At 41.9% G+C, this 23,232-nt stretch overlaps 1 protein-coding gene across 3 annotated transcripts in view; it reads right to left on the reverse strand.

Moving 5' to 3' along the window:
• Positions 1-250: 250 nt before the first annotated feature.
• Positions 251-23,232, reverse strand: part of LOC119658507 (nuclear pore complex protein Nup153) — a 41,976-nt gene continuing 18,994 nt past the window's right edge. Inside the window, exons 6-9 of one of the 3 annotated variants that reach the window (XM_038065971.1) lie at positions 13,880-13,996; positions 13,391-13,468; positions 12,160-12,218; positions 2,622-2,835 (exon numbers count right to left, since the gene is read on the reverse strand). In XM_038065971.1, the coding sequence (XP_037921899.1) occupies positions 2,757-2,835; positions 12,160-12,218; positions 13,391-13,468; positions 13,880-13,996 (333 nt within the window). In that variant the 3' untranslated portion in view covers positions 2,622-2,756. Of the gene's footprint in view, positions 2,836-12,159; positions 12,219-13,390; positions 13,469-13,879; positions 13,997-23,232 lie in introns of all 3 variants that reach the window. The other 2 variants (XM_038065972.1, XM_038065970.1) reach the window with 2 other exon arrangements.

Raw genomic sequence — 23,232 nt, forward strand, 5'->3', positions numbered from 1 at the left:
GGGTAATTCATACCATAGAACGAATTTATTTATTTGCGATGCAAATTTTAGTTTTGTAGAGTAAAGATGAGTCTGGTATCTACAGCCATAAGTTCTGCTATTGTATAGAAGGTTAAGATCATGAATAAAGCCGAACCGAGAACCGAGAAACTGAAGCAGTTTAATTAAACATGGACGAAGAGACTGTGGATGTCCCACATTGTACAAACGAGCCAACAGGATATGATATAAACCAAAAAAATGCTTTCAATATTGACAAATTTTCCTTTTTATTGATACAACTTAATAACCACAATTGAGAGATGGTACTAATGAATAATCAAAATATAATAAAAATTATACAATAATAATTATATATAGAAGCAAGTAATCGTCTGTGTCATATTTCATATCCATTTACTTAAGAATTTAGAACAGAATAATATTTAAAACAAAGGATTGAACAATTTTTTTACAAATATTCAATTGAAGTATTTTTTCCTCAACTTGCATTTCAATGTGTAGGGGGATTGTTTTTATTTCATTCTCTCTCTTTCGCACTCATTCTCTCGTCCTTTACACGAGTGACTTTTTCACTTAAATCGTATTCTCTTAGAATAAAGTCGTATATTCTAACCAACCATTACATACACACTACTCAAAGAAAGTTTCAATATGCTGATGTGTTTGTTACATTTTCTTTTTTTTGTTATTTTCTGTAAAATTTAAACAAGTTTCTTTTTTTTAAGATCAGTTAGCATCAAACAAAATTCATTCTTTGTATGTTTATTCCTTTGGAAGTGAATTCACTTTAATTTGCTGCTCTTAGGCACAGTAAGACTCCAATCAAACATAATGTGTAATTGAAGAGAAATTCTAATGTAGTCCATTGGACAATTTTGGAAATAGTCTGTATTCCGGAGACCATTTTTCCTACAACTTTTGCAGTATATGAATTGTGTTAAATGTGCGATTTGATGTTTCGATCGATAGAAATCACGATGTCTTATCACCAAGCTCCAACTGTATCATTGGATGAAAAATTTGAGCCATATATGTATATATAAATCACTTCGATGCTACAGAAATAGTTCCCACCTTAGTAATGGTCTCGAATTGAAAACCTAACCGCCAGGATTGTATGAGTCGACCTAGGACTGAATTGGCTAAGAACAGAGCGGTGGACAAACAGCACTGCCGATATCTTGGGTGGAACTCAAGTGGGATGATTCACAAGCCAAACGGACTGTGAACAACTGACTTGATGTTTGTCAAAATTTAGACTATAAAGGAGAAATCCTGACGTAATATTAGAAACCGAGAATAACCATCCAACAGGCTGAAGATAAACGCTGGGTCCTGACTTTTTTTGCAGCAAATCCATCTCACAAACTTTCCTAAATAATTGTGGCTCCTCATTCGAACAATATTTTCACAAACGCGCGTGGATTAATCTATTTTATGCGAGTCAAATATTCAAAATAACACAAACAGCGCGAATATTTATTTGCATCCTTCACACGTGTATACAAACCTACGACTCCCTAAAAACTTCAATTTGGCCATGGAAGCGATATTGCAATGAGTATTTCAAAAATAGATAGCTTTTCCCTCCGCTTCCATGGTACACTCAAAATATCGGATGCAGCTTGAAAAATCACTACACAAAATTCAGTTCATTGCCTCAAAATTAAGCTGCAACTAACCTAAATGTAAATTTCAATATTTCCGATACCGCGAATCCCGTTGGTTAGGGCAAAAATCTACACCCTCAGCCCCGAAATTTATGCATCTAATCCGAATATGCATCTAAAAGAAATTGAACTAAAAATATTCTACAAAAATAAACTCTCTTCATGGCCATCCTCATAGAAAGCAAAAACAAAACTAATCATTTGGCTTCACATATCTAAACTTAGCGGGATTATACTTCTTCTGGATAAATTTCACGTTAGAATTTCGATAGGTTTGCGATTTAAAATCTTTTGGCTTCGATCTCGTTCGAATAGGACTCGGGAGCGATGGAGTTTGCGAGGAAGGATAGTGCTGCTGCCCATTATCTTTCTCATATGCCTCATTTTTAGTGTTTCCACCATTATCCTCTTGGCCGTCTGAAGACGACGGCACCCTCTTCCTTACGAATGTATAACGACTTTTATCGCGAATAGCGTTATTGTTTGTATGCACACGAACTCGATTCACGTAGTATAACTTTCGTTGAGTAGCTGTTGCTTTTGACACAGTTGTTTTTAGTTGTTTATTCAATGTAAATAATTTCCTACTGCGTAAGCTAATTAATGATTTACGTGGCGTCGTCGGCGTAGACGTCTCTGTCGTCGTATCCACAGTTTTGCACGGCGGTATTTCCTTCGGTTTTGTTGGTGATTTGTTTGGATCTGTTTGAATGGAAGTGGTTGCAGCAGAAGTTGCGTTAATGGGCATAGTTTCGGTACTATTGGAACTTGTTTGTGACCCATCATCATTGCTAAATGCATTTAAGCCATGCCCAGTAGATTGTTTCGTTAGATGTTGACTGTGTCGATTTCCGTCTACTGATGATGATGATGTGATATCTCCTTTACCTGCATTGTTGTCCTTGCTATTGTGGTCAGTCTGATTGTATGGTCCGGATAAAATACGTAATTCATTACTACTGTTCGTGCAAACCGCTCGGTCTTGTGAGTCAGACTTTTTGATCGTCATTGTTGTCTTTGTCGTCGTCCGAATGCTGTTATCTGAAGTTTTGGCCTTAAGCCAACGCTTTATCTGATGATGACCTACCGCTGCGTTCGTTTTGTTACTATCCTTCCTTTCCGACGTTGAATTGACTGCGCTGATGAGGGCGTTGGTGTTGCCCTTTATTTGGAAAGAAAAATAAAGAAAATATTTAATGAAATCTATTCGAAATTATGTTGTTATTTTACGGAATGTATCATTAAACTGTTTTATGACTAAGTTCAAATTTACAGAGATTTGATGCTGTGATTATAGCCTGCGTGCATACTTTTAGAAGAAATAAACACGCCAAAAAGAAATATATTTTTACCAGCACCAAATACAATGAAAGTAAAATAACTTTTTAAAAACTCTTGCTCAACACATAAACTTTACAAATGGAAAACCAGAACTGATCTTTGCAAAATAAAAGGCGCTTGCCACAACTTGTGATCTAAATCGATATATTGAGGAGTAAATTCCTCCTCCTTTATGGCTAATATCACAACAAACGTAAGTGGTGGTCAAAGGGTAGTATAGGTCCCAGGACGAAACGTGGATTGGTACCCACGATGGAGCATAAAACCTGGCAAACGCCTGCTGAACCAGCAATAACAACTCTACTACCAAACCCTATCTCCACCTCCACGTGGTGACCGCTGGGAGTTCTTTCTTAACGAAAAGCTGCAGTCGGAGGATGAAGGCGAATCTCCCGCGCCTAAAAACGAGACAAATTGGCCCAACTGGTCCTCCAGGTTGGGGGTTGGGTAGTGCTGAAAACCCTACACGGAAAACCGAAGTTACGGAGCCACTACAGGAGCCTCGGACTGGACGGATAATACAACGACGAACCCGGCAACGACAAATGAATAACGATTTGCACATTTTCTCATGGAACGTGCCCTCCCTGTAGAGAGATGAAGCTGCTGAGCAGCTAGCCGATACCCTGTCCTAATATAGGGCTGATATAACAGCGCTACAGGAGATACGTTGGACAGGGACCGGTTTCCTGGAAAAGAGTCACTATACTATATATTATAGTGGCCATCGGAGTAGGTTTCTTAGTCAGACAAAAAATGAAACCTGCTGTTATCGGCTTTGAAAACATAAGCGAACGGCTATGCACTCTGCGCTTGCGAGGCAAGTTTAGAAATATAAGTCTCATTTACGTTCACGCCCCTACAGATGAGACTGCAGAGTCGGAGAAGGATACCTTCTACGAGGCGGTAGAACGAACCCTCAAAGCCTGTCCCAGATATGATATCAAAATCATAATTTGGGATTTTAACAGCCAAGTAGGGAAGGAGGCCTTATTCAGGCGATACGTTGGCTCCTATAGATTACATCAAAATACAAATGATAACTGACTCCGAATTATTCAATTAGCAGTGTCACACGAAATGGTTGTTGGAAGTACCTGGTTTGCGAGGAAAGCGATCCACAAACATACGTAGGCCTCTCCAGACGGTGTTGCTCGAACGCCGTCTGTGAACTAGAAAAGTACAGGGAGCAACCGCACCAGGCGCAGGTCCTGCGAAGCAACGTGACTCCAAGCGGCTTCATATATTTGCCCTAAATATATTAATTCATAAGCATGACGTCAGTATGAAGCATTGCGAGCAAAGCCATCAAATGCTGGCCTTAGGTTGGCTAAGCCTAAACAAGTATTTTTTTTGGTGTTTGAAGGTGTAATTGGCCCTACGTTCTCATCTACTTGGCGGCGGCGCACTTATTTTGAGCAGCAACTGACTCCCATATTTCAGTGCACGGAAATGGTGAAAACTTGTGCTGAGTCGGGTAAGCTGATAGGTGGTAGATAGGTAGGTAGGTAGCAGTGGCCGCTCCGAGCAATCCAATTAGTGGTGAGCCGTTTTGATGCCACAACCTTTTTAAAACCACGAGTGCTGCGGTAAGAACAAGGGGCAGAGTCCAGCCGGCTGACATCTAGAGCTAGCCCGTAACGTTCACGAAGGGAAGAAGGTCTCCCACCCTGCAGCTAGGTCTTCAAAAAAAAAAAAAAAATGATTACCTAGTGTCTGCAGCCTGGCCTGAAGGTTTCTCTCTCTCTTCTCCGCAGCTTCGGCAATGCGAATCGTCGGTATGCCGAGCCTGGCGACATGGTCCTCTTTAGGTCAATGCCCTTTCCAGACTTGTATGTATATGCACGCATCTGACACAAGGGCTCTCGCGATCGAATTTTGTTAAAAGTGGGCCAAGTCATCCTTGATGGCACTGGTGGCGCGCCTTCGCAATCTATTGTCCGCGACTGCTAAGTAGTGAGATCCCAGGCTTAGAATTCGCCAGAGGGACACAGACTGTGCCGACCGAAGAACTGTCAATAGTAAAGCCTGACCAATCCATCGGCCCTTTTTTTCCCACTATGTTCCAATGATCGGAAACCCAGAGGAAAGTGATCGTAAGCGTTCCGTTCAAACTGCTCAGTGCGCTTCTGCGCTGCTCCACCAGCTTGGATGATGTTGCCGCCGAATATAAGGTCTCAATCGCCGCTTGGCTGTCGGCCAGAATAGCTATGTTACGCTTGGGATTTAGATCATAGTCAGTATCGTCAGTACTTCCGCATACCGAAGCCTAGGGCCTGGTTTGTAAATAGACTCGAATACACTGTGTCTATCCGGGAAAATTTCCGCACCGGCTCCACTGACCATCTTTAATCCGATGGTGAAGGATACTGTGTCATAGTTTTGTAACATACCACAGATCTTCCAGTCTGTCTTGATTAGTTTCTCAGGTGGCGTAGTCCGTGGGAAATGTCCGAGGTACTTCGTCTAGGATGTTACAATGGCCGCATCCGGACTCACGTAGGCTGACAGCACTGGACGCTACACGCATTTAATGAGAGGTTTTATTGTACTTTTTCTTAGTGCCTGCCACCACACAATAAGACCGTATGTTAGGCTGTGTACAGAGAACCATTTTCGTCCCGAGACCTTGCAGCCATAAAGGGCTATACAGGCCTTTTTAATCCTCAATTCTATGTTCAATCTCCAACTTAGATTAGATCCGGGATTACACCTAGATACTTTACATTGGAGGAAAGAACCAATATTTGTTCAGTTAACCGCGGGTACCCTTGCCTTGGTGTGTAGAAAAGTAACATCTGTTCCGTTTTGGTGAGATTTATGCCGAATCTGAATAGATCCATCTGTTTTCTGAATAGAGTAGGCAAGATTCTTGAGCAGATAGTTTATAATCGAGTGTCTCCGATAGTCGTGGTTATTTGAACAGTTTGGCTTTCGAAAGGTTCGGTCTGCGGTTGATACAACTTAAGTGGCCTCTGATCAAGCCAGGAAATCCTTCAATGATATCCCTTTTTTAATGGTTTTCGGCGTGGTTGCGGTTACTGGTCATTCCTCATGTGGATCATTTTCGGCAGACGTGCGGTCGAATTTCAATTCCACTGCCCATGCCGTAAGTTAACATTGAAGGAGTAGTCCCCGTAAACCCTTGTCAACTTCGGATTAATTTCCTTAGGGGTCAACCCATCCAAAACAAAAAACAAAAAAATATGACCGCATGTTATTTAAGTTTATCCATTTTAACGAAAAACACTGGTAATATTCGTGTAAACAAACCGCGGAGGTTAGACAAATATAAGCGGGAATTTGATTATCAAACGTTACTCCACTTCCAATATTATTCCTATTCCGCCTATATTAGAGCAAAGAATGAGCAAGTGATTTGCCTTTCTGTTGCACAACGAATTATTATAAAGTTTTTTACGCGACATTCAGAAGTTTCAACAAATTTACGTGCGCAATTCAGCTGAAACTCTCTCCAAAAAACCATGTGTACGAATGGCATAAATGTTTTTCTGAAGGACGCGAAATGAAATCAAGAGTCATATTCGACGCCCACGAACTTCCATCACCGACGAAAACATCTGTGAAGTTAGGTAGCCTTGAGGAAAGACCGGCGCTTCATCGTAGACGAAATTGTTTCTTCAGTAGGGGAGTGTACATCCCATCAGAGAGAAACTCAAAGATCTGAGCACAATGGGTTCCTTGGCCTTTCACTCTTGATAAAAAAAACGCCCGTTTGGGAATTTGTCAGAGGTTATTGACACGTTATACTGAACAAACAGAAGGTTTTTTCAGTCCTATGACATGTCTCCGGATGGCTCAAGTGGTTAGAGCGCTGGGCTGTCGTAGTGGAAGATCACGGTTCAAATTTCACTGGTGGCAGTGGGATCTGCATCGTGACTTGACGTTAGATACCAGTCGACTCAGCTGTGGATGAGTACCTCAGTCAAATCAGGGTAATAATCACGGGCGAGCGCATAGCTAACCACCGTATCTCCTACAGGGTACTGTAGTGTACAAGTCTGAATCAAGTCTGAAAAACAAGAAACTACACCAATAAAAGCAAAAACGTGACTGAACATAAACTCTTTGTGCGCAATTGGTTAACGACTCAGTTTCCCTCGTACTTGAGAAGATAAGTTAAAAATTGCCATACGCATTAAAGATATGCGCACTCAAGCAGGAAACATAAATTTTCGTGGATTGAAATGATATTCCTGGATCAGACCGAGGACTTCTAACTTTACACTTATAAATATAATCTTACAAAATTTCTAATAACAAAATCTGTTCTACACTTCAGATGAGAGGTCGGCAGGTGTTCCACAAGAGTCTGTTCTTCGTTCTGATATGGAACATAATATACGGTAGCCTTTTACGGCTCCCACCTAGGCAAGCCGTCATCTTCGGATTCGCAGATGACATCGGTGTAATCATAACATCGCATCATCGAAGAAGAAATGAGTAGAAGCGAAACGATTTGGACGATAAAGTCTTCGCTAGAAGATTTCGGTCTGGAACTTGCTGTCTGTTTCGAAATGATATAACCTTTTCCAAGAAAACCGAGAAAAATTTAATGATAGAGCTCGCCCTGGTTGCCAAAGCACGTGAACAATTGATGAAAATTTAGAAAAGAAAATAATGTTGAAGGGTCGCAGAATCTCATATTTCTTCCTTTTTACTATCTCACTGAAATCATAAATGTAGGCAGATAGGCAAACATCAGTTCGTGCGATAGTGCCCCCCTCCCCCCTGTGTTGACCCTTGTCCTGTTCAATGGGTGTTACAAGGTTTATTTCAAAAGTTCTCGGAATAATATTTTGTAGATGACAAGTCTGCGCGAAAATGACAGCGAGAGTCCTGAGAAGTGAGATGAAGGAGCAGTGTTTATTGGAGTATCAGGAATTTCATGAACGCTAGGGGACGGATCCAGAATTATTGGATAGACGAGTTGTTGTGTAAAACAAAACCTTATCAAAATCGACTTACTGTTTGCCTGTCCATCGGTCACATGCATTTTTCTGGGAAATGGTTATCGCGGATTGGGATTGGGGTGGTAACTGTAAACACTCACGCATACAGTGAGTTACATCATTCTACGTCGAATTTGGGGAGGCGGGTGTAAATTTTTTCATCAAATATAGTCAGGTGGGGTACTTTCCGAAGCTATTCTGACATTTGTTAGAAAGGTGGGGAGTGCGGGTGGTCGAAAGTGATAATTTCTTTAACAAATCTATTCTCAGAAATTACCCAACCGAAAAATCTGAAAAAAAATCAAAGAAGCTATCATTATATGGTGCCTAGGCTCCGAAATACCCTCCATATCGATATCTGTTCAAATAAAATTAATAATAATATTTAGTTATTGATTGTTCATCGTAGAATAATGAAGCAGTAATGCAGACTATAACAGAGTATAGTCCTAGCAAGTTTGGTGGAGATCGCACTATTACTAACAAAGTTATAATAGATCAAGTTTGTCGCTTCTGTGCAAATTCAACACTTTAAATGTCAGTATTACGCGAAAGTGAATATTCTCACATAATGTATGCATATATTACCTGGTACTAATAAAACAAAGGTCCACTCAAATGTTTTTATAAAAGAAATACACAAAACCTTTCATACCTGAAACGTCCAGCTCCCGATGAGTATAATCCTGAATCAAAGCATAGCAGCGAAAGTGGGCACACTAAGTAATCTCTTCGACCGAAAAGCCAAGAATCACGACGGTGCTCATTGTGTTCTTTGATCGAAAAGATGTGGTTCACAGTGAATTTGTGCTGCTAGGAACACAACAGTGAATAAAAAGTTTTGCACAACGGAGATCGCACCATAAAAACGTGCCAACCCACATTGCGCTAATTGTCTCAGAGTTGTTGGCCAAAATAGATGTGGCAACGCTGCCCCACCGGCCATACAGTTCCGATCTGGCAACAGTGGACTTCGTTTTGTTCCCAAAAATTAAAAAAACTTTAAAAGTAGCTACGACGATCACATTGAAGCAGATTCCAATTGTCGTCTTCCAGTGCGAATTTAATGTTTGAGTGAACCGTTAGTAATGGTGCACGGAATCAGAGGGACAAGCTAAGCTCTGGTGATTTGTGACGTACTTTAATCTGCCTTGCTTGCAGGACATGTAGGTGTGCAATGGATCATTTTTCAAATACATCAATCACCCAGATGGTACCTGTCGACTCTTTCAAATGAATTATGAATCTTGGCCAAACAATTTTAGATTCGAAAAATGGAGGAAAGTCAGTTCAAAGATTAGACAAGTGTCGAATCCAAGCCATCCGCAAAGGTCATCACGAGCTGCATACCGGACATAGCACTTTCACATTGAAGTTATGAGAGACAGACTTCTACAAGTACCTAGGAATTCTGCAATGAACCCATGCTCGAATTGGTGATCTGAAGGATGTTCTGCTGTTCGAATTCCTGCGACGTGTAAAGCCGGTGTCGAAATCGCATCTCTCGGGGAAGAATAAGATAAGCGCGTTGAATGTATTCGCTATCCCTTCACTGGCTTATAATAATAATAATCGTTGGCGCAACAATCCATATTGGATCAGGGCCTTGAAGTGTGTTAGAGCACTTCATTCAAGACCGTAACGGTACACTAGGAGGCAATGTGGTCAGCATTGCGCTCGCCCGAGATTATTACCCTGATTTGACTCAGGTACTCATTCACAGCTGAGTCGACTGGTATCCGACGTCAAATCACGATGCAAATTCCACTGCCACCAGTGAGATTTGAACCGCGACCTTCCGTATGACAACCTAGTGCTCTAACCACTGAGCTATCCGGACACTGGCTTATGCATTCGGAATATTGCCGTGGACGAAGACCGATCTGGAAAACGTCCAGCGGCGGATACGGACAACTATGTCCAAATTCTGAATCCAAAGTCTGCCGTGGAGCGGATGAACTTGCCTCGCGACATCGGAGGTAGGGACGCGGTTGACGTGGCGGCACAACATCATCGCCAAGTCGCCTCGCTGCGCGCTTATTTTTACAGCAAAGAACAGGCGAGTCCCTTGCATGCGGCTGTCTGTAAGGCAGACTGTGGACTGACTCAACTTAACTTAAAGGATCGATCTTTCAAAATCCTCTGAGTGGGGTGAAGGCAATGCACGGTAAATACGTGACTTGTCTTTGGCAGCCATTTGTCGATTTGCATTTGTCGAACAGATGGCTGTGTGTTGGGGAGCTCTTTGCTGAGACAGAGGACTTCATGTGTGCCATTCAGGACGGCGTCGCTTATAAAAAGCTCATCATGAAAGAACGGGTGGAGAACGACCAGTGCAGAATGTGTGGTTCGGCGTTAGAGTCGTTGGACCATCTCATTTCTGGCTGTACTGTTATGGCACCGGTGCAATACATCACCAGGCATAATGCTGTATGTAAGGTTATCCATCAAAACCTTCCATACAAGCATGGGCTGATCACGGGAATATGTCCGGTTTACCGATATGAGCCGCAAACAGTACTTGATAGTTCTGCTTACAGCATGTATTGGGACCGGCAAGTTCTGACTGACCGCCATACTCTACACAACAAGCCTTACATACTGTTAGTTGACAAAACGGTCGCTCCGCGTATATAATTGGTGTTGCTGTCACCCATAATAGCAACATTGAACGGAAATACGTGTAGAAGAAGATGAACTATGACCCATTGGCTCGGTAACTCAAAGAAATTTGGCGTCTCGAGCGGTTGTAGTTCCCATAATATTGTCAGCTACAGGTATTGTACCTAAATCCTTCACGGCTTCCGTTGATGTCCTGGGACTTTCCCACAGTCTGGTTCAAACCATGCAGAAGTATAACATTCTGCATACGTGCTCGATGTTGCGGGGAGTACTCGACGGATTCTCCCCCTGACCTAACACCGGCCACCACCACAAGCGCCCCTTTAGTTTTTAAGTAGGGAGGATCGTCCGAGCCTAAATGTTTGGCACTTAGTGCTAGTATTAGGCAAAATCCGGCATCTGCCGAGATTGTGATAACTCGGAAATAATAATAATAATCGTTGGCACAACAATCCATATTGGATCAGGGCCTTGAAGTGTGTTAGAGCACTTTATTCAAGACCGTAACGGTACATCACAGGATTACAGTACCCTGTAGAAGGCAATGTTGTCAGCATTGCGATCGCCCGAGATTATTACCATGGTTTGATTCGACTCATTCACAGCTGAGTCGACTGGTATCCGACGTCAAACCACGATACAAATCCCGCTGCCACCAATGAAATTTCAAACGCGACCTTTCGTACGACAGCCTTATGCTCTAACCACTTAGTTGTCCGAACACAGATCAAAGATAAACTCTGAGAAAATCTTGGTTTGTTCTGTCTTCATATGCACACCGGCAGAGAAAGAATATGAGTGGACCGCGGCGTTATCGTTACCACCACCAATGGTCATCAAGAGGTGAGTCGGTTTTATCTTTGTTAATGTTAGTTTTGGTCATTTGTATTTTATGGCAAAACAATTCCGAGAAGGTAATCAAGTCACAAGGGTCTTGCATCTAATTTAATTTATTAACTTTAGTGTCTTGTGGTTATTACGGTGATTTCTTTCAATTCTCCTCAAATTTCTCGGTGAAAAAAATAAAAAAATGCTATGTTAGGGAATTAATCTGAGGCGCAGAAAAGGCGAAATTTTTAGCCAGACGTAACGCAAGCTCATGTTGATGGTCTTTATTATAAGATTGAATAAAATTCCGCCGTCCTTAGGCAGCCAATTCTCCATTTACAATACTTCTGTCTGGTAGTTCACACAACAATCAACTGCTAAATGTTTATTCTAAATATTCTGAAGTACTTTCTGACCATATTTTAGTCATGAATGAGTTACCAAGGACACTGCTAACATCTAAATAATTGTGACTCAGCTTCATTTGAATGACAACTAAAAAGTATTTGATGCTTTTCAAACTTGACTATGAAAATAAAAATTATATACAAAATATATACATGCACTCACTCCTGCAACGCAATATACACAGAATGAAAACAAAACGATTTCACATATGTATGTTACACTAAGTCCATTAATTACATATCGAACAGAAAATATACATAAAACAGTTTAATGTACAAAAAATGAAATTAAAAAATAAACACATTAGTACTTACGCAAAAATATTGTTAGCTGCCGATGCAGCGTTGAATTGAAAAGGCGCATTCGAAGCAGTCTGCAAGAAGAAATTGTGATTTCTCGTTCAAAAAACTATGTCTTGGCTGTTTTTCCGATTAGAAAAAGTGCTTTAACAATTTTTCTGTTTTGACCACGATCATTTGGATACAAAAATGGATTTATTCGTAAGAGCAGATTAGAAATAAGAAGCGAAACAAATAATTAACGTGTTTCAATTTTGACAAAATAAATAAATAAAAAAAAAAAGAAAATGAACACAAAAACTTGAATTTCTCGATAAGTCAAGCAGACATGAACGAATGAGCTTGCAATCCATAAATTCATTTCGATGCCATCATCTGGGAGTTGCCAATTTATAATATGCAGGGGCAGTTAACAAAACAAACTGTTATTGAATGAGACGTTCCATTACTTGCAAACATTAGCAGCTTTCACACTCTCAATGTGCCAAATGAAAATATATTTTTAATGGTTTTGTTGTAAGTTTAACAGATAACACAGTAAATGCAAATAAATTATGGACGAACGAATGATTGTGGACTTAGATATCCACTTGATTTTGAATCGCCTTGGATAGAAGAAATTGATAGAAAAAATGGAGCCTTTTCAAAGTGTATTTCTGAAGTAATAATGTGGATAGTAATTCTAGGAAGTTGGATGTATATTCAATGATAGAAAGATACATATTGAGAGAATAGCTACTGCATAAAGAAATATATTTGGTAACATAGTCTGAACGTGAGAAAGCGCTTTTTGTAATTAAGTACGAATGACGGCAAAAACTATTGGACTATTGGCGTTACGTTACTAAGTCAATGAGCAAAAAGGTTTACATTAAACAGCAAGCTTTCCTTAGATACTGAACACGCAAATATTGGCCAGCCAGTTTGTATTCCTTTTTTGTCACTGAAATACAACGCAAGGCCAATCACTTTTCTTCAATTTGCCTTTATTCAGTCAACGAATCACACAATTTCATCAATTTAATTGAAGACTGAAAATGCTTTTTATCTAGATGCAGTTAAAAATTCAAATATTCCAAAAAAAGCGGTTAAAAAAATGAAAATAGAACTTCAAGTGATTATTCTCCAAAGTACAAACGAGAATTGATAAAAAAAAAAGTTGAACGAAATTTCCAACAGTTAATGTAGCAATCAATAAGATCAAATCCAAAAAATGCATATAATATTGTATATATATATACATTACCTCAATACCACTAAAATTAAAAGCAGCTGGAGTTATTTGTGGTGCTCCAAATTGAAAGGGTTGCGATGAATTTGTTGCCTGAATTTATATTCATTTCATTCACCATTCCAGGAAAAAGATATTTTATTTTGCATTTATCACACATTCACACGTAAATAGAAGGGAATATAAGATGTGCATCAAATTGAAATTTTTGTATTCACCAGGAAAGAGACACGAAAACAAGCAACCGTAAACATCGAGATTGGAGGAGCGCGCAAAAGAGAAAAAGAGAGGAAAAAAGTAGATAAATATGTCATCTGATCTTAACTCTCTAGTTTTTAGGAAATATTTTATAAAATTAACTCTATTGACCGTTTAACGCTTAAGATATATTATAAAAACCGTACCGTAAGATTTATAGAAAGTAAGCCGAGAAGCTTATTTTCAGCAAAATTGGTATTGCCTCGAATGCATTTTTTAAAATAGATAAATAGGTACAAAACTCACCTCTGAACTTCCTGTAAAATTAAATGATGGTGTTGTGCTGGCTGTAAATGTGAATGGTTGTTTGTTGTTGTTATTATTGATACTGTTCATGTTGCTTGCGCCAAACGAGAAGCCGCTCTGGAAGAGAAAAAAAAAACGAATGAATGTAAATACTTCGTGAATTCCATTCAGAATAAAGTATATATCGAATAAAACGAAAATACATAGCTAACAAAAGAATGACTTTTTGAGGTTCAAGAGAAAGGTTTCCGGAAAATATCAGGCCAGCGTACTCCGATCATACGATGCAGACAGGTGTTCACAAAGGCTTAGAGCCTTCGAGCCCCTTTCCCCTTTCCATGTGTAACTCCCATATAGCAACACAGAAAGAACACTAGCACGGATCTTGGTATCGAGATAACTACATTTTCACATTTTGAACAAGGCCGCAAAGGCGATTCTAACGAGCATTCAGTTCAGTGCCACAAGATGCAACCCTGGTGTATTCCGCTTTCAACTTCAAAATTCTCTGCCTGATGCGACATGTGACATTTTGCGCCATCACAGGTCGCTTTGATAATGGCTATTAATTTTTCCGGAATGTCCCTTCCGCGCAGAGCGCGCCAGATATATTCTCGGTTCACATTATCGAAAGTTTTTTCAAAATAGATGAAGAACAGGTGAAGCGAAGATCTAAACTCTACACGTACGTCAGTGTTCTCTCCATCTCTTCAGTTGATAAGCCGGTTGGAACAACGTTTGCACGCCACGAGGAGGCATGCGCCATAAAGTATAGATCAGCAAGAAGGAGACTCTGCAGCGCTATAAATAAAAGCAAAGCTCGCGGCTGGCAGAATCTTGTCAACGGGGTGATTGGGGACCCGTGGGGACTTGGCTATAAGCTTGTCACCCGGAAAATCGGGGCTCTGCGGAGGCCCTGCATACTAACTACCGATCAGATGGATCGCATTGTACGGGCAGCGCGGAAAGCGTCGAGGAGGAGGATTCAGAACGGGAAGATCCAAAGTGGATGCTATTATGGAGGTCGCATAACGCTTGATGTCAGAAATGCTTTCAATCGCGTATGTGTGTGTGTATTTGAGGTGGGGGAGAGGCAAAACCTCTGAGCACTCAGACCTTAGTGGTCCATTGTACTCGATTCCCCCGTCTAACGGAACACCCCGGATTCGTTTATGTATCGCAGGATTTCCGTTATCTGATCTGATGTGTCCGCTTCCTCATTACAGGATGGACACGTATCATCTTGGATAATTCCTATTCTGAACATATGTCCAGCTAGTGAATTATGGCCAACCAGAATGCCCACAATACTTTTGCAAGTCCTCCTGCATTTCGACAGTATAAACTTTACAATATGTTTGTTTCGTTCTGACAGGAAGAATTTGGTCTGTCTAACAGCATTAAGACTTCGTCACCTATCATTCTGGGAAGCTTGTTCCCAGTTTTTGATAGCGACATCAGCCAAAGCTACCGACACCCCTTGCTGGTTCCGGTCCGGGCATGGGGAAAGAGATTTCATTTCCCTCTACACCACAATGAGCAGGTACCCAAAGTAAATCCACCATATTGAATCTGGAAGCAATTCACTCGATTTCTACATTCCTGAACGATTTTTGAAGTGATCAAAGTACTACTTAACCCCCTCAATGCAGCTTGACTATCGCTACAGATTGCGATGCGCCTGCCCTTCAAACGCTCGTCAATCATCCAGGTTGCAGCCTTTAGGATTGCATACACTTCAGCCTGAAAGACCGTTCAATCCCGTAAAATGGGCAGATATGCTAGGCACATTAGAAAACTCTTTCCATGTGCTATCTTTTGCGGATATTGAGAGATTATCTGAAAGATCGCACTCTGCTCTATGAGACGCTAGAGGGCCAGACGAGGGCCATCGTAGGGCCGGACCTATGGAACCCTTCCTACGATAGACTGCTGAGACTAGATATTCCCGAAGAGTCGCGCCTGGTCAATTATGCAGACGACGTTGTGGCACTTGTTGCCGGATGCATTGTTGAAGAGGCGCAAAGCAGACTTGGCATATTGATGCGACGGGTAAGCGGATGGGTGATTGATCACGGTTTCAGTCTTGCACTGAAAAAAAAAAGCGAAGTAGTCATCTTGACCAGAAGGAGAATCCTGACCCTGCGTCCCATATCGATCGGCGAGTTGATTATAGAGTCAAAATCAGCGGTTAAATACCTTGGTTTAATGCTCGACTCGAAGATGAGCTTCTTCGAGCAAATCAAAGCAGCAGCGGACAGGGCTGCATCTGGAGCCGCGGCCTTGAATCAGCTAATGGCAAATGTTGCCGGCCCTATATCTACTGGGGCACGTCTCCTTGTGGAAGCAACACAGTCGGTGCATTGTAAGCGCCTTGCTCAAGTTCAGAGACGGGGGCTTTGCGAGTGGTGTCTGTTTATCGCACTGTTTCCGAACCCTACCTTCCTTCCCTTCTCGTTGATGAAAGAGATTTCCTGACTTGAAGGCTCTCGAAACCGGGAGAGCGGGAAGGCTAGTCCGAAGTAATGTCTCAATCGGTTCCAGGTTAGTTCTCTGATGACAGGGGTGGTGTTTAGTTGGTAGTCCGACAGCGTACTGTTGCGGGAGTCCAACACTGTACGTATACGCAATCACATACCCTACTCCCAAAAAAAAAATCTCTTCAGTTGATGTGACATCTTCCGCTTCCCTGACCAGCGCAATAGCAAATTCCTTTTCGTCACGGCGCACACTACTCATTTGGCATTGTCCTTCACTTTTTATGAAAATATTAATCCCTATGTAGTTGATAAAATTGCGCTTTGAAAATCATATTCGCATTAGTTCACAAAGGGTGTCAATGCAGCGCAGTGATTTCGTGATCTCAACGAATTTTTTAGCGAAAAATTAGCAAAAAATAATTTCAGAAATTGTTCGACCCCTTTCAAATAAAGTAATATCGGTTTGGAGGACAACCCTGGCCAACAATTGGATTTGGCATTGGGCTATCGTTTTATTGGTATTTCGGCCGCTGGAATATAACATATTGTGAAATAACTTGTAAACTTTCCTGCGAAGCGATAGGGGTCAAAAACTTTAGGACCTGAAATGTCGCAATGAACTTCTTGTTGGTTAAGTTCGTGCATCAATTAGCAGATCTTCGGCGATATTTAATTATTTTCAAGAAGTTGCTTCAATACTGGTAGGCGGAGTGCTTCACCACGCGAAAATTCATCCTGGGACGGGCGAGGAAGCAGTTCCCAAAGGCGGAAAAAGTGTTTCCATTAAAGACGTTGAGTGGACTAGGGTGTGATTCTGCTGCAAAATCACTTTACCGCCTTCATTTCGGCTTTTTTGTTGCAATAAGGATAAGGTTCAAGTTGGTAAGGTGCCGCCTACTAACTTGCATTGAATTGGCATCTGGTGACTGACATAGCCAGTCCATTTTGCTGTTTCCACTTTCCTTCTTCCGTTGCACGCGCGTTCGGCTGGATGACTAGAACCATTTACTTTTTTGACGAATCCAATATTGATTATTCTTGATACACAGCTGAATTTTGCAAACAAAATTTGTTTAATTCCCCCATTAATCTTATATGCAGATAAAATAAAGCTATACGCCGACAGGCATAAATTTTACCAGAATATCTTTCAATGAATTGGAAGATTCATAGATACATACTTAGAAAATAAAATAAATAATATAATATAATCCAAGCCATCCGCAAAGGTCATCACGAGCCGTATGCCGGACATAGCATTGGTGACCTCCACATCGAAGCTATGACCGAGACAGACTTCTACAAGTACCTAGGAATTCTGCAAGGAACCCATGCTCGAGTTGATGATCTGAAGGAAGCTCTGCTGTCCGAATTCCTGCGACGTGTACAGCTGGTGCTGAAATCGCATCTCTCGGGGAAGAATAAAATAAGCGCGTTGAATGTATTCGCTATCCCTTCACTGGCTTATACATTCGGAATATTACCGTGGACGAAGACCGACCTGGAAAACGTCCAGCGGCGGATACGGACAACTATGTCCAAATTCCGAATGCATCACCCAAAGTCTGCCGTGGAGCGGATGAACCTCCCTCGTGACATCGGAGGTAGGGGCGTGGTTGACGTGGCGGCACAACATCATCGCCAAGTCGACTCGCTGTGCGCTTATTTTTATAGCAAAGAGCAGGCGAGCCCCTTGCATGCGGCTGTCTGTAAGGCAGACTGTGGACTGACTCCACTTAACTTGAAGGATCGATCTTTCAATCCTCTGAGTGGGGTGAAGTCGGACCAAGAGCGGATCGATGAATGGAAGTCGAAGGCAATGCACGGTAAACACGTAAATTGTCTTTGGCAGCCATTTGTCGATTTGCGTCTGTCGAACAGATGGCTGTGTGCTGGGGAGCTCTTTGCTGAGACGGAGGGGTTCATGTGGGCCATCCAGGATGGCGTGGTCGCCACCCGAACTTATAAAAAGCTCATCATGAAAGAACGGGTGGAGAACGACCAGTGCAGAATGTGTGGTTCGGCGTTAGAGACGTTGGACCATCTCATTTCTGGCTGTACTGTTATGGCACCGGTGGAATACATCACCAGGCATAATGCTGTATGTAAGGTTATCCATCAAAACCTTGCATATAAGCATGGGCTGATCGCGGGAACATGTCCGGTTTACCGATATGAGCCGCAAGCAGTACTTGATAGTTCTGCTTACAGCATGTATTGGGACCGGCAAGTTCTGACTGATCGCCATACCGCACACAACAAGCCTGACGTACTGTTAGTTGACAAGACGACTCGCTCCGCGTATATTATTGATGTTGCTATCCCCCATAATAGCAACATTGAACGGAAATACGTGGAGAAGAAGGTGAACTATGAGCCATTGGCTCGAGAAATCAAAGAAATTTGGCGTCTCGAGCGGGTGGTTGTAGTTCCCATAATATTGTCAGCTACAGGTATTGTACCTAAATCCCTAACGGCTTCCCTTGATGTCCTGGGCCTTTCGCACAGTCTGGTTCAAACCATGCAAAAGTACACCATTCTGCATACGTGCTCGATGTTGCGGGGAGTACTCGACGGATTCTCCCACTGACCTACCACCGGCCACCACCACCAGTGCCCCTTTAGTTTTTAAGTAGGTAGAATCGTCCGAGCCTAAATGCTTGGCACTTAGTGCTAGTATTAGGTAAAATCCGGCATCTGCCGAGATTGTGATAACTCGGAAATAATAATAAAATAAAATAAATAAATACTTAGAAAACATGCGCTTGACCAATATCGATAGCCAAAAATTCTTGCCCTGCCGTGATCGATAATCTGTTGGATACATTTTATGTTTTTCCTAAAGTAAAAGTTTCCTCAGTTCTTTTATAGAATACTTCGCTTCCATGCAGCTGATTGTCTTGTTATATTCAGGGATATGCTCCGCTTCAGGTTATTTTTCAGATTTCATGTTTCTCTTTGACCAAAACCACTTGTGATGTAAAGGGGCGCAACAGTCGATCATAAACATACCCCTATCAATATTTTCTTATATTGAAGCATAAAAAACAAATAATAAAGTAAAAATAATTCACTATGCTGACGTCTGATCTTCGAACGATTACAAAATGTTGTCCCTACCAAATCAATTATCTGTGGTTATCGCTCTTCGTCGAGATATCACTAAAGACACTACAAATATGATGACGCATATCTTTGATAACTTCCATTTTATGAAAGGAAATTGGTGATTATCCAAATGCTTGGAGCTTAAATATTTATCATTTAAAAGGTTGCCTTCCTTTACTAAAAATTATTAACAGAATTATGTAAAAATTCACCATCTTACGATCTATATTTTGTTATTAATTCAAACTTCATCTAACAAGAAACATATTTTTTCGAACCTGGAAAGAATTTCATCTTTGCACCTACTTCTTGTTTAAGGGGGTCATCCCGTGTGTCGGGTTGGAGAAATCGATTTTTTTTTTGCATGAATTGTATAGTGGAGAATATGTGGGCAAAGGGATTTTCCGATATTCCGAGTCGTTCAGAAATGACAGTCTTAAACAGGTAAGGAGTTTGCAACCGCGGCTAGAGTACTCGATAAGAAAGGAGCATCAAATCTTTTTTTACCTGCGCCTTATAAATTCGAACACAGGTATAAATATAAAAAGATGGAAAACCAATCAATTGTCTCAGTTCGCTATGAGCTCTCGAAGCGAACGGTCGTTAAGAGCAGAGCTGAACAAGAATCCAGAAGGAAGTATACGTTCTGGACAGTGGTGCCATTCACGTCCGAAAAAGGGTAACTATTATAAGAACATTAAATTAAAAAAATATTGTCACATTCTAGAGCTGCTGCACACAACAGCAAATACGGGCTTGGGGACAGGATGTCCGCCAAGAGGTGTAAGATGATACACCCCGAGGAGATGTCATCGGAAGAAGAAGGCAGCTCCCCAGAGCTGCAAGCAATGAACGCGACCCTCCTCGAAAAAATCGAGGGGCTAAAACAAGAAAAGGCTGCGATGGTCCAGCAGCTAAAAATTATAAAGCGGCTAGAGGATCGCTTGGCATCCCTCGAAGGGAGGATGCCAATCGCAACGTCGGAGCAGCAGCAACGACAACATCATCGTGAACAACATCAACATGAACAACAACAACACGAGCAACAACTGAAGGATCAACAACATCATCAAGATGGAGAGATGTGCGTCGTCATCCAAGAAGAGGAAGGCGACGAGTTCAACTTCGTCCAGCGGAGGAAAAAGAGAAACAAAGAAAAGGTGAATGTAAGTAGAGTTAATGCCCCTCCGGCAAACCCTCAGGCACCCTCCCCCCAGGCTACCCGCCCAAAAAAGGCAAAAATTCCGCCCATCACTGGGTATAAAATTAATGTTCCTCAATTCTTGAGGATATTAAAAGAGAAAGGGTTAAAAGCAACCCTAAAAAATACGAGGGCCGATAGGAACCCCATTTTTACTCAAAGTCTTGAAGATCATGCAGCGATCTTCAACCTTATTAAGGAAAAGGGACTGCATGCCACCACTAGTACCTCTCCGGCTTTAAGGACTCAGTCCTTGGTCATCCGTGGTCTTCATAGAGAGACTGAGCCGGCTGACATAATGCGCGAAAGTTGAAAAGTGTTTCAAATCTAGTCACACGAGCCGACAAACTGGCCCACAGCCTGAACCCGGCGCTTCCATTGAAGTCGCAATCGGGGCTGTTCATGGCTACTTTCGAGCCAGAACAAGATCTAAACGAAGCATTTAAGGTGAAATATATCCTTCACCACAAAATTTCGCTTGAGAAAGTCAAGCCGTTTCAAGAAGTGCAGTGCTACAACTGCCAAAACTTCGGGCATATCGCCATCAATTGCTCCATCGTACACCGGTGCGTGAGGTGCACGAAAACCCATGTGCGAGGTGAATGCTCAAATCCCACCGCAGACAAACCAACTTGTTGCAATTGTAGCCAGGTCGGACACCCCGCCAACTACCGCGGATGCCCGGCATACAAGGACATGGTTGCCAGAAGGGAAGCTGGCAGGGCGAAAAAAAATGCCGAGACCATGAAAGCCAAACAGGCGGTGACTCAGATGTCACAAAGCTTGGCCAAACCGGGCGTTTCTTACGCTCAAGCAGCTAGGAATACTCTCCCTAGAGCTACAGCCCCCCAAACTCCTCTTACCCAAACAACTAGGAACACTATTCCCAGAGCTACAGCCCCTCAAGTCTCTCAAGGCAACAAATTGGCCTTCCAAAACTTGGTCGAAACTCTCGCTTCGGCCCAAACAAATGAACAGCGACAATTAGCCGCTATGGAGTTTATGGAGTTAAAGGTCGTCACATTTAACTCCGCGTCCTTGGTCTCACACGCCCAACGTGCCACCGCACAAGAGTTGGTCGATTCCCTGAAAGCAGACTTCTTCTGTGTTTCAGAGACACATTTAAAAAGCAGGCACAACGTTAATTTTACCGGATATAACATTATCCGGGACGACACCAACAGCGGTTCCGCCCTTTTAGTCAGAAAAGACTATGCATTTGAGGAAGCCTTCATCAAAAACCTGCAGACCTGTTCCGCGGCAGCGGCCTTAGTTAAAACTAACGACAATAGACGCATCTTAATAGCTGCAGTCTACATAAAATGTAACTCTCCCTCTGAACAACTGGGCCAAGACTTATAAATCTTGAGCGACCTCCAGTCTAAATCTAAATACCTAATTTTTGGTGGGGACTTTAACTCACGGCACACTTCCTGGGGTGATTTGGCAAAAAACCGAAATGGGGTTGCCCTCGAAAAATGGATCCATAATCAAAGTCCATTAAACCAGCTTGAGATGATCTTGCCAGACACACCCACAAGGCCTGCAAGTCAGTCAATACTTAACTATTTTCTAATGTCCGCAGACACCACTCTCACACTGCAGGTGTTAACGTGCAAAACTTTACCAGGGATGTCCGATCACTTCGCAGTTGAACTTATACTTTCCCTAAACTCTCAACTGCAAAAGCGAGTACCCAGCGCAATAAGATCATTCGCCCATACTAACTGGGATAAATTCAGGGCAGAATTAGCACCACAGCTAAACCTGAAAAAAACCACTGTCTCGCAAAACCTAACGGACAAAGAAATCGATGAGGCCATCATCTTGGCTACTGATGCCATCAACTCTGCTACACGCAGAAACACAAAGCTCCTCAAAATCGATGAGATTCAGTTCAATAAACTGCCGCACGAGATAATGAAACACCTGAAAGTCAGAAAAATCTGGCGCAGAAATCTCAAACAAAACTTCCACAAAAATGGCAACAGAACTAACACGGAATATAAAGTGTTAAATTCGCGGATTAACTGCCTTAGTACATTAATCCGTCAAATGGTGGAACAATTCCGTAGCAAGGAACTCACTCGCAAGCTAGCAGATGTGAAACCCGGATCTAATATGTTTGTACATATAAATAGGCTGACAAGCCACAACAGATCCAAAAACTTCGTTCTTACCAAGAACAATGAAAACATTGGCAGTGACGCTAGGAAAGCTCAAATACTCGCGGAGTCTTTCCTAAATCAACTAAACTGTAGACACGACAATCAAAGACTTTCTTCATGAGCATTCACTCAAACTAACTACCTTCTCCACCTTTAACTCATCCTGCAAACCAAATGACCCTTTTGAGCTTATCACAGCTCGCAGCCATCACTAAAAGCCTTAACGGCAAAAAATCAACTGGACCAGATGACATAGCTAATATTGTCATCAAAAACCTCCCTAGGGCATCAATGAAGTTCCTTCTTGCAGTCTTCAACAACTGCATCAATAATGGTTACTTTCCCACTACTTGGAAAGTAGCAAAGATAATCGCCATTAAAAAAAAAGGCGGCTCC

The sequence above is a fragment of the Hermetia illucens genome, chromosome 5, assembly GCF_905115235.1.
Source record: "Hermetia illucens chromosome 5, iHerIll2.2.curated.20191125, whole genome shotgun sequence".
NCBI lineage: Eukaryota > Metazoa > Arthropoda > Insecta > Diptera > Stratiomyidae > Hermetia > Hermetia illucens.